The sequence below is a fragment of the Aquarana catesbeiana genome, linkage group LG08 (genome assembly GCF_042186555.1).
Source record: "Aquarana catesbeiana isolate 2022-GZ linkage group LG08, ASM4218655v1, whole genome shotgun sequence".
In the NCBI taxonomy this organism is placed as follows: domain Eukaryota; kingdom Metazoa; phylum Chordata; class Amphibia; order Anura; family Ranidae; genus Aquarana; species Aquarana catesbeiana.
Window position 1 is genome coordinate 286,230,570 of NC_133331.1, and position 12,462 is coordinate 286,243,031.

The 12,462-nt window shown below is 41.2% G+C and overlaps 1 protein-coding gene across 8 annotated transcripts in view; it reads right to left on the reverse strand.

The window, feature by feature from the left end:
- Positions 1–12,462, reverse strand: part of LOC141106560 (NACHT, LRR and PYD domains-containing protein 3-like) — a 196,570-nt gene that overhangs the window by 86,075 nt on the left and 98,033 nt on the right. For all 8 annotated transcript variants that reach the window (XM_073597428.1, XM_073597426.1, XM_073597425.1 and 5 more), the window contains 2 exons: positions 9,224–10,982; positions 2,869–2,985 (listed from right to left, as the gene is read on the reverse strand). In XM_073597428.1, the coding sequence (XP_073453529.1) occupies positions 2,869–2,985; positions 9,224–10,982 (1,876 nt within the window). The remainder of the gene's footprint in view (positions 1–2,868; positions 2,986–9,223; positions 10,983–12,462) is intronic.

Consider the following 12,462-nt stretch of genomic DNA (forward strand, 5'->3'; position numbering starts at 1 on the left):
TTAAATTTTGGTTCGGGGTTCCCCTGTGGGGAATTCCCATGCCATTTTCATCAATGAACTTATGTGTATTGTCGGACCGGCAATTCATTAATAGCCGCGAGTAGTTTTAAATGACTTTTTTTCCTTTGAAATGTCATTTTGCTGTCAGACTGTTCTAAACACAGGAAACATGCGCCCCTTTACAGGCATACTATAGACACCCCCAGGTACAAAATTTAAAGGGATATTACACTTTTATTGTTTGACTTTAAGCATTAACAAAATCACTGCTCCCGTAAAAACGGCCATTTTTAAAACTTTTTTTGCATTGATCCATGTCTCCTGGGGCAGGACCCAGGTCCCCAAACACTTTTTATGACAATAACTTGCATATAAGCCTTTAAAATTAGCACTTTTGATTATTCATGTTCGTGTCCCATAGACTTTAACGGTGTTTGTGTGTTCAAACAAATTTTTTGCCTGTTCGCAAGTTCTGGTGCGAACCGAACAGGGGGGTGTTCGGCTCATCCAATGGTCCCAAAAAAGTGTCCGATATGTCCGCCGCAATAACGCAGTCCTGCTAAAAATCCCAGATCACTGCCTGTACTAGTAAAAATAAAAAATAAAATGATAAAAATGCCATAAATCTATCCCCTATTTTGTAGACGCTATAACTTTTGCACAAACCAATCAATATATGCTTATAGCGATTTTTATTTTTTTACCAAAAATATCTGGAAGAATGCCTATTGGCCTAAACTGATGAAGAATTTTTTAACATTTTTTGGGGGATATTTATTATAGCAAAAAGTAAAAAATATTTTTTTTTTCCAAAATTGTTGCTCTTTTTTTGTTTATAGCACAAAAAATAAAAAAACGCAGAGGTGATCAAATACCACCAAAAGAAAGCTCTATTTGTGGGAAAAAAAGGACATCAATTTTGTTTGGGTACAATGTCGCACGGCCGCGCAATTGTCAGTTAAACCAACGCAGTGCCGTATCGCAAAAAATGGCCTGGTCATTAAGGGGGAAAATCTTCCGGGTCTGAAGTGGTTAAGGAGGGAAAGAAACACGTAAAAAAGGAATGTGAAAAGAAATGGTGGAAGAAAGAGGGGTAGAATTTGCAGACGATACTAAGCTAAGCAGGGCAATAACTTCTCCGCAGGATGTGGAAACCTTGCAAAAAGACCTGAACAAATTAATGGGGTGGGCGACTACATGGCAAATGAGGTTCAATGTAGAAAAATGTAAAATAATGCATTTGGGTGGCAAAAATATGAATGCAATCTATACACTGGGGGGAGAACCTCTGGGGGAATCTAGGATGGAAAAGGACCTGGGGGTCCTAGTAAATGATAGGCTCAGCAATGGCAGGCAATGCCAAGCTGCTGCTAATAAGGCAAACAGAATATTGGCATGTATTAAAAGGGGATCAACTCCAGAGATAAAATGATAATTCTCCCGCTCTACAAGACTCTGGTCCGGCTGCACCTGGAGTATGCTGTCCAGTTCTGGGCACCAGTCCTCAGGAAGGATGTACTGGAAATGGAGCGAGTACAAAGAAGGGCAACAAAGCTAATAAAGGGTCTGGAGGATCTTAGTTATGAGGAAAGGTTGCGAGCGTTGAACTTATTCTCTCTGGAGAAGAGACGCTTGAGAGGGGATATGATTTCAATTTACAAATACTGTACTGGTGACCCCACAATAGGGATAAAACTTTTTCGCAGAAGAGAGTTTAATAAGACTCGGGGCCACTCATTACAATTAGAAGAAAAGAGGTTTAACCTTAAACTACGTAGAGGGTTCTTTACTGTAAGAGCGGTAAGGATGTGGAATTCCCTTCCACAGGCGGTGGACTATTAGATAATCACCTGAATGACCGCAACATACAGGGATATGTAATGTAATACTGACACATAATCACACACATAGGTTGGACTTGATGGACGTGTGTCTTTTTTCAACCTCACCTACTATGTAACTATGTAAGAACAAAGCAGAATAGGGAATGTTGGGAAGTTGGTGTATGAGAAGGGGTCTAGTACCCCTCCCTATCAGACAAACCCAACTGCGTCAGAAATTCTCCATAGGCAGTGAGAACCAACAATGAAAGCATTAAAGGATCACAAAGCCCCATGTACTGGAAAGCAATGGGTCACACTTACAGTGGTGGCTGGGATTTTTTATTTTTTTTGGGGGGTGGAAAACAACCCCCCCGGTTGGTGGCACCCCCCCATCAAGCCCCATACCCCATTTAAGTTATGGGCGGGTTACGAGCTCCTACGGGCGGCGGGTGGGTTGCGGGCTCCTACAGGCAGCGGGCAGGTTGCGGACTCCTACGGGCAGCGGGCAGTGGCTCCTGTGTCCTCTCCTCCTCCTCTTCTGCATCACGGCGACTTCCAATAGGATCACCATGTCCTTTCAGCCAATCGGGTGACGGGTCTCAAGACCGATTCCTGATTGGTCTGGAGGAGGATCAGTATGGCGATAGCGAATATTCATTCACTATTAACTAGTAACATAACTGGGTGGGCTTTGGGCACAGTGCTCTGCGCCTGGAGCCCACCCTTTTTTGAAGCCTATTAGAGCCTCTGGCTCTAATCATGTGCTTCAACCCCCCCATTGGAATCCATGGTCCAGCGCCCTACATGTAGATCAGGGGGTAGGATGCATGGATGGGGGGGCTGCCACTTCACATTTATGAAGAAGACATTTCTAATCTAAGAAGCAAAGAAAAAGGAAAATACAAGAGCAAAGAGGACAGGTGAGAGAAGAAGCTCCATCCACCGGAATGAAAAATAACTGGGGATACAAGGAAGCACTGGAGAAAACCAATATATAAACTGCTTAACATTTCTATATCTCTGCAAAAAATAGACATTGTCTTACCTTAATTCCCTGATATTACTCTGTGGGTGAGCCAACCAGGAAAGATCAAGAGGTACTTTATAAGAAAAAAATGTAATGGTGTTCGGTTCATATTTTGTGGAAATCACATACTCAAAACTACAAGAAAAAAAGATATTACAAAGACATTACATGTGATTGTCCACTACCCATTGCCAGAGCAAGATTCTCCTACACCCAAGGTAGAATTGCCAAAATATGCCCCTGACCTCACCCCACCCCCCAAACTTGCCATATTCACATCACCTGAATATCGATTAAATCAATACACCCTTTGTTATCAGATCAGTGATTGGTTTTATTTTCTGCCTCGAGCTCTCGCTTGCTAACCGTATACAATTCATATATGGCGGCAAGGTGGCTCTCCGTACAGCTATGTGATTTTGCACTTCCGGGTCTGGGGCGCGGATGCCTGCTGCCAGCCACCCACTCCCACTGTGATCGATCACAGCGGGAGCCATTCAGCAGGTCCAGCGGACCCGCCAATCATTCCCGAGAGAAGCAGAACGGCACTCTGCCTATGTAAACAAGGCATATCGCCGTTCTGTCTGTAGGGAAGGAAGTGATCCTGTGTTTATGCTAAGCAGGAAAATGAATCTCTGCCTTCCAAAAGTACAAGCACAACCCTCCACAGTTAGCAAGCACTCCATAGGAACACATTTAACACTTTGATCGCCCCTGATGTTAATCCCTTCCCAACCAGTGTCATTAGTACAGTGACAGTGCATATTTGTAGCACTGATCACTATATTAGTGTCACTGATCCCCAAAAAAGTGTCATTTAGTGTCCAATTTGTCTGCTGCAATATTGCAGTCCCACTATAAGTCGCTGATTACCACCATTACTATTAAAGAAAAACAAAAAATTCCATAGATATATATATCCCATGGTTTTTGAACCCTATAACTTTTGTGCAAACCAATCAATATACGCTTATTGGGATTTTTTTTACCAAAAATATGTAGCAGAATACATTTTGGCCTAAATTAATGCAGAAATTAAATTTTTTAACATTTTTTATTTGATGTGTTTTATAGCAGAAAGTAAAAAACATTGTTTTTTTTTTTACTAAATTGTCAGTAATTTTTTTTGTTTATAGCTCAAAAATAAAAACCGCAGAGTTGATCAAATACCACCAAAAGAAAGCTCTATTTGTGGGAAAAAGGACATCAATTTTATTTGGGTACAACATCGCACGACCGCCCAATTGTCAGTCAAAGTAACGCAGTGCCGTATCGTAAAAAATGGCTGTGAAGGGGGTAAACCTTCCAGAGCTGAAGCGGGATATACAGCCGTGGCCAAAAGTTTTGAGACTGACACAAATAATAATTTTCACAAAGTCTGCTGCTTAATAAGTGTTAAAGGCTTTATTGACAATTCTATTAGGTTTATATAAAGAGTCAATATTTGCAGTGTTGACCCCTTTTTTCCCAAGACTTCTGCAATTTGCCCCGGCATGCTGTCAATCAACTTCTGGGTCACATCCTGACTGATGGCAGCCAATTCTTCCATAATCAATGCTTGGAGTTTGTCAGAATTTGTGGGTTTTTTGTTCATCCACCTCTTGAGGATTGACCACAAGTTCTCAATGGGATTAAGGTCTGGAGAGTTTTCTGGCCATGGACCCAAAATTTGGAAGTTTTGTTCTCAAGCCACCTAGTTATCACTTTTGCCTTATGGCAAGATGCTCCATCATGCTGGAAAAGGCATTGTTCATCACCAAACTGTTCTTGGATGGTTGGGAGAAGTTGCTCTCGGAGGATGTTTTTCTCCCATTCTTTATTCATAGCTGTGTTCTTAGGCAAAATTGTGAGTGATCCCCTCCCTTGGCTGAGAAGAAAACCCCACACATGAATGGTCTCAGGATGCTTTACTGTTGGCATGACACAAGACTGATGGTAGCGCTCATCTTTTCTTCTCTGGATGAGTTTTTTTCCAGATGCCCCAAACAATCAGAAAGGGGATTGATCTGAGAAAATAACTTTACCCCAGTCCTCAGCTGTCCAATCCCTGTACCTTTTGCAGAATATCAGTCTGTCCCTGATGTTTCTCCTGGAGAGAAGTGGCTTCTTTGCTGTCCTTGACACCAGGCCATCCTCCTAATGTCTTCACCTCACTGTGCATGCAGATGTCCTCACACCTGCCTGCTGCCATTCCTGAGCAAGTTCTGCACTGGTGGTGCCCCGATCCCTCAGCTGAACCAACTGTAGGAGAAGGTCCTGGCGCTTGCTGGACTTTCTTGGGCTCCCTGAAGCCTTCTTCACAAATGCAGTGGAATTTTTTTTATGGGATTAAGTTCATTTTTATGGCAAAAAGGGACTCTGCAATCAATTGCAAATCTTCCGATCACTCTTCATAACATTCTGGAGTATATGCAAATTGTCATCATAAAAACTGAGGCAGCAGACTTTATGAAAATTTATATTTGTGTCATTATCAAAACTTTTGTACATTACTGTGTAAAGTTATAGGCAGTTGTGAGAAAATGCTGTAAATGAAGAATGCTTTCAACAATAGAAGTGTTAATAGTTTATTTTTATCAATTACCAAAATAGAAAGTAAATGAACAGAAAGCGAAATCCAAATCAAATCAATATTAGGTGTGACCGCCCTTTGCCTTCAAACCAGCATCAATTCCTCTAGGTACACTTACATACAGCTTTTGTAGGAACTCGGCAGATAGGTTGTTCCAAACATCTTGGAGAACTAACCACAGATCTTCTGTGGATGTAGGCTGCCTCAAATCCTTCTGTCTCTTCATGTAATCCCAGACAGAGACCATGATGATGAGATCAGGGCTCTGTGGGGGCCAAACCATCACTTCCAGGACTCCTTGTTCTTCTCCCAAAAAATAGTTTTTATTGACATTGTCTGTATGTTTGGGGTTGTTGTCCTGCTGCAGAATATATTTGGGGTCAGAGCACCTGCTGCCATTTTTCTGCACTCCAGTTCCTATATTTTTGTGTATAATTGAGTCGCTCAGCCTTGTTTCCATGTCAGAGGTATGACTTTTTGGCTGCAATTTTTCCATGAAGACCATTTCTGGCCAGACTTCTCTGGACAGTTGATGAATGTACCTGGGTTCTACTGGTTTTCACCAGTTCTGTGCTGATGGCACTGCTAGGCATCTTCCGATGTTGAAGGGAAGTAAGCATGATGTGTCTTTCATCTGCTGCATTATGTTTATTTGGCCAACCAACTGCATCTACAGTCCTCAACGCTGCCTGATCAATGGTGTCTTCAATGATGAGAAATACAGGCAGTAACTTATCTATCATACAATCAGGGAGGCGATTGGCCCCAACTTTATTCTGTAGCAGGACAACAACCCCAAACATACAGCCAATGTCATTAAGAACTATCTTCAGTGTAAAGAAGAAGGAGTCCTGAAAGTGATGGTTTGGCCCCCACAGAGCCCTGATCTCAACATCATGGAGTCTGCCTGGGATTACATGAAGAGACAGAAGGATTAAAGTGGAAGTTCAGGCAAAAACTAAAATTCCTACATTTATACACAACACCGTTCTAACACTAACCTCTCTATCTCTGTAAAGAAAAAAACGAGTATACATACAGTACCTTTTTGGAAGCCAATCTGACCCACTCCGACTGGATCCCACACTGAGCTGTTCAGCCGTGGCTTCACTGTGGAGGCGGGTGCAGTGGAAACGGAAGACAACGGAAGCCCCATAGTAAGTCTATGGGTGACGTCACTTCTCATGCATTTCACTGCGGTTGTCGGCCGTGTCTTCTGCAGAGCTTCCGTCACTGGAGATCGTGTCAGAGCGGGTCAGATCAGCTTCCAAAAAGGTATGTATACTCATTTTTTCTTTACAGGGATAGAGAGGTTAGTGTTAGATCGGTTGTAGTGTGTATAGATGTAGGGATTTTCGTTTTTGCATGGACTTCCACTTTTAGGCTCCATTCACACTAGCATGTTTTTTGATGCATTTTGCATGGGTTCCTATGGAACATGTTCACATCAATGCCTTTTTGGTACCTCTGCGTTTTTGGAAAGGGTCAGGGACTTTTTTCATGCAAAATGCAGCAGTTAGCATGTAATAGAATTCAATGGACCAACATCAAAAACGCAAGTGCAGTGTTTTTACAGCATTTTTGCGGTGTTTTTGATGCGTTTTGCGTTTTTGGCGTTTTTTTTTTTAGACTGTATACAGTCTAAAAAAAAACTGTAAAAAAAAATAAAAACGCGGCAAAAACACGGCAAAAACTCTGTAAAAACGTGGCAAAAACACTGCTCAAAAACATGGCAAGCATCACAAAAAAAACTCCAAAAACGCTCAAAAGCAACATGCATAGATGTGAATGGAGCCTAAGGCTCCATTCACACTAGCGTGTTTTTTGATGCATTTTGCAGAAATGCATGGGAATTTTTTAACATGGGTTCCTATGGAACATGTTCACATCAATGCCTTTTTGTTTCTCAGCAGTTTTGGAAAGGGTCAGGGACTTTTCTTCATGCAAAATGCAGCATTTTGCATGTAATAGAATTCAATGGACAAGCATCAAAAACGCAAGTGCACCGTTTTTGCAGCGTTTTTGATGCGTTTTTTTTTTTTTTAATTTTTTTTAAGACTGTAAAAAAAAAAACTGTAAAAAAAAAAAAAAAATGCAAAACGCAAATCGCGGCAAAAACGCCGCAAAAATGCTGCTCAAAAACGTGGCAAGCATGAAAAAAAAACCTCCAAAAACGCTCAAAAGCAACATGCATAGGTGTGAAGCGAGCCTTAGGCCTGCTTCACAACTATGCATTTTTCGTACATTTTCAGTTTTGCAGAAACACTACAGTCCATTTACCTTGGTTTCCTATGGGTCACATTCACATCTGTGCATTTTATGGCAAGGGCCAGGGACTTTTTTCTGTTTTGTTGGTTCCATAGACTTCAATGGATCAAAAAAGTATTAAAAAACACAAAATGCACCTGCAATATGCAAACTGCAACTTGCATAGGTGTGAATCAGGCCTAAGGCTCCATTCACACTAGCGCGTTTTTTTATGCATTTTGCATTTTGCAGAAATGCATGGGAATTTTTTAACATGGGTTCCTATGGAACATGTTCACATCAATGCCTTTTTATACCTCTGCGTTTTTGGAAAGCGTCAGGGACTTTTTTTCATGCAAAATGCAGCGTTTTGCATGTAATAGAATTCAATGGACCAGCATCAAAAACGCAAGTGCAGCGTTTTTGCAGCATTTTTACAGTGTTTTTGCTGTGTTTTTGACACGTTTTGCGTTTTTGGCGGGGTTTTTTTTAGACTGTATACAGCAAAACACGGCAAAAATGCCGCAAAAACGCTGTAAAAATGCTGCAAAAATGCTGCTCAAAAACATGGCAAGCATCACAAAGAACACTGCAGAAACGCTCAAAAGCAACATGCATAGATGTGAATCGAGCCAAACGCTTTTGAGCGTTTCTGCAGTGTTTTTTGTAGTGCTTGCTGCATTTTGAACAGCGTTTTTACAGTGTTTTTGCAGCATTTTGCGTTTTTTTTTTTTTACAGTTTTTTTTAAACTGTATACTGTCTAAAGAAACCGCCAAAAATGCAAAACGCAGCAAAAACGCTGCAAAAACACTGCACTTGCGTTTTTGATGCTGGTCCATTGAATTCTATTACATGCAAAACGCTGCATTTTGCATGAAAAAAAGTCCCTGATGCTTTCCAAAAACGCAGAGGTACAAAAAGGCATTGATGTGAACATGTTCCATAGGAACCCATGTTAAAAAATTCCCATGCATTTCTGCAAAATGCATCAAAAAACGCGCTAGTGTGAATGGAGCCTTAAGGTAGCCTACATCCACAGATCTGTGCTTAGTTCTTCAAGATGTTTGGAACAACCTACCTGACGAGGTCCTTCATAAACTGTGTGCACAAGCACTGTGGGTACCTTGAAGAATTGATGCTGGTTTGAGGTCAAAGGGTAGTCACACCAAATATTGATTTGATTTACATTTTTCTTCTGTTCTCTCACTTTGCATTTTGTAAATTGATAAAAATAAACAATTAAGATATATATTTTTAAAAGCATTCTTACTTTACAGTATTTCTTTACACTTGCCTATAACATTTGCACAGCACAGTATTTCTAAATATCTCAGGAAACCTCATGAACATAGGTTATGTATGCTTGTCACTGCTATAAGACAAGATGTTTTCTTTACCGTGGTTTTTATATAAGTGACTACTCTTTGTTATTTAGTGAATTGTACATTCTTTCTCCCAAAAAATTCAATAAAATCAGAATAATTAAAAACTGGAACTTAAAATGTAAAATCTTTTGGATTTCAGTAATTTACATATCTTCACCACTGCCTTACCTGAGCTCTTTACATCCGTGTAATAATGAGGATAACATTCGCAGGTGTTTGGCTTCCAATATAAGGCGTGTGAAAGAGAGAGCCTGGAGATTTTCACAAGTCATCAAGCAATAGCACAGCTGTTTAGACCAATTCTTTCTTTCCCAGACAGTACTTAGCAGTTCTCCTAGCAGTTCTAAATGTGAAGAATAGATGATTCTCCTGATGAAGTCCTTGTTCTGAGTCTCATACAGACATAAAATGGCTTCAATAGAATAGGTTGTCGAGGTGTTTCCTGTATGTGAGTCTTTCGAGAGACATTTTCCAATAAGCCATTCTTCCATTGCTTGTCTGGCTGGGAGGGAAATGTTGATGCCTGTGCTCTTAGAAAATGTTTTAACTTCCTTTTCATTGAGCAGCCCGAACAAGAATCGCACAGCTAATGTTAAATGTGGGTGTTCTTCATACATTGCTGAGAGTGAATCTCCTTTACAGATCTCTGGAATGGAAGTTCCCTCTCCCAATCCAGTGGTCCCTTCTTCATTTCCAGAACCATCATCCAGCACATAATAGAGAGCAGCAAGGAACTCCTGTACACTCAGATGGATGAAGCTGTAGCAGGTTTGGGTTTCGATGTCCAGGTGAAAGAGGTTTTCATTCAGAAATACAGACTCAATCTCAGACAGAGAAAGTCCATGTCTATTTAGATCTTCCATCTCAAATAAAATTTTCTGGTTCAAAATTCCCTCCTTAGCCAGAGCACACAGTTTCTTTAGGCAGGTGTTTGCTGGCTGCTCCCTACAATGGTACTTTATTAGACCCTTTAAATACAGGAGATATATAGAGGTGGCTGTTTTAGACTCCAATAAGTCCAAGTCCTGTTTTATTTGGGGTTTCAATACAGTGCACACAATCCAACATACAATGGGGACAGCACACATTGGGTACAGAACATCATTGTCTTTTACAAGACTGAGAGCCTTGTCTGCATCAATTTTATTTTTAAAGAAGTTGTGGAAATATTCCCCACAATCTTCCTTTGTAAATCCCATGACTTCAACATCACGTGATTTATCAACAAATGAGTAAAGTTTCTCCAGGGCCAGTGGCCTTGTGGTGATGATCAGAGAAGACTGTTTCAGAATCTGTTTCCTAAACAATCTCTGGAGAAGTAATTCTTTATGTGTTTCTTCAAAAATGTCATGGCAAACCTCAGATTTCTTTTCCAGAGTCCACCTCAATTCATCAAAACCATCAACCATAAAGAGAAGTTTTCTGTGATTAGCAGGATCCTTCAGAATAGACACCAGGTCATCTGAACTCAGTTTGCAGGTTCTGGATAAAAGTCCCACAAGGCTTATGGGTCCAGTGATGGTGTTGAGTTCTCTACAGCTCAGATGAAACACAAAGTCAAACTTGTCTTGGTAAAGATTCCCTGAGGCCCAGTCCAGCATGATCTTCCTGGAGGTCATAGTTTTTCCAATCCCAGCAGGTCCTTGTAGCACCACAATCTTGGGGGTGAAACCATCTTTATCTGGATCAAACAGTGTCTCAATTGTTGTCTGGGAATATTTATCAGATTCTTTCTTCAAGTTCTGTAGATGTCCTTTGCCTGAATTTAATATTTCATGCATCTTTTCTCCCATGATCTGGGGTCCCTTTATTAGTTGTAAATTGGTGTATGTATTTTGTAAGCTAACAGTCTCCCCTCTACGAGCGTTAGGTTCTTTAATCTGCTGAAAATCCTCCTTCATTGAGTCCATGTATTCCATTTTACACTCTACATGACATGAGAGGAAGAAGAATCTTCTATCACTCAGATGGACATGAAATTACATTAAGAAAACATGAAAAATGTATTAAACCAAACAGAGGCGTAACTTGAAGCTTGTGGGCCCCGATGCAAAAATTTACCTGGAGCCCCCCTACAACCCGCTGGTTTCACCTCACGCAAAGATACTCCAAGTAGCTAAAGAGTTATTTCACATCTTTATGTACATCTATTTGTTTACAATAAAATCATTATTAGCGGACACAAACACAATATAACTTACAAAATTCTTGCTAAATCTAAGGCTGCTTTCACACTGGAGCGGTCAGGCGTCGTCGGTAAAGCGCTGCTATTATTAGCGGCATTTACCGTCTTTTTTGCAGAGGTTTTCGGCCGCTAGCGGGCTGCTTTTAATCCCTGCTATCGGTCAAAAAAGGGTTAAAACCACCCACAAAATGGCGCTTTGCTGGTGGTTTGGCAGTGCTGGCCATTCATTTCAATGGGAAGGGGTGGTTTAGTAGCGGTGAATACAACGCTTCTTCACTGCTCCAAAGATGCTGCTTGCAGGAGTTTTTTAACGTCCTGCCAGCACATCACCTCAGTGTGAAAGCACTCGGGCGTTCACACTGAGACTGCAGGGGAGCCATTTTTCAGGTGCTTTACAGGCGCTATTTTTAACCCAAAAGCGCCTGAAAAACGCCTCAGTGTAAAAGGGGTCTAAAAGATAGAATTGTATTGAGCTAATAAAAAAAGCTCTGTGAGTGAAGGAGGTCTTGAGACTCATTCACATGGGTGCTGTGGCTTGTACAGTAGGAACCAGAATTTTTTTTATTTGGCTGAAGCTGTGTGCAGGCAGCCTATATTATGTTATGGGGATGCAGCAACTCTACGAACACAGCCGCAGGTCCTGATTTGACAGATGTGTGGAGCATTGTATATGGCCCCAGACACAGACAGTGTGCATCCAAGATGAAGTAAACTCTTATGTATTTATGATCCCCTGACAGGCAGGGTATTTATGACAGAAGAGACCCTGTTGGTCTCTTCTGTCATAAATGTATCCTTCTGCTTGTCAGCAAAAAAAAAATGCTCATTCACACTGAACAGGTCAGAGAAACTGTGTGAATAAACCCTTACATTTTTTTTCACAATGCCTTTTGGGGGGGGCGTTGGTGAAAGAAAGATTCCCCAGTCACTTCCTCTGCAGCCTCAGCTGTACAGAATGAATGAACAGGAAGAGCTCTGCACAGTCTTCCTGTTTATCCATAAACGGAAGCATAGTAAACATAGTTTTCTATGCTTCAGTTATGAATGAACACCATGGGGTTGATTTACTAAAGGCAAATAGACTGTGCACTTTGCAAAGTGCAGTTGCCCACTGTAAGGCCCCTTTCACACTAGGGTGGTAGGGGCATCAGCGGTAAAACAGCGCTATTTTTAGCGCTGTTTTACCGCGGTATTCGGCCGCTAGCGGTGCGGTTTTAACCCC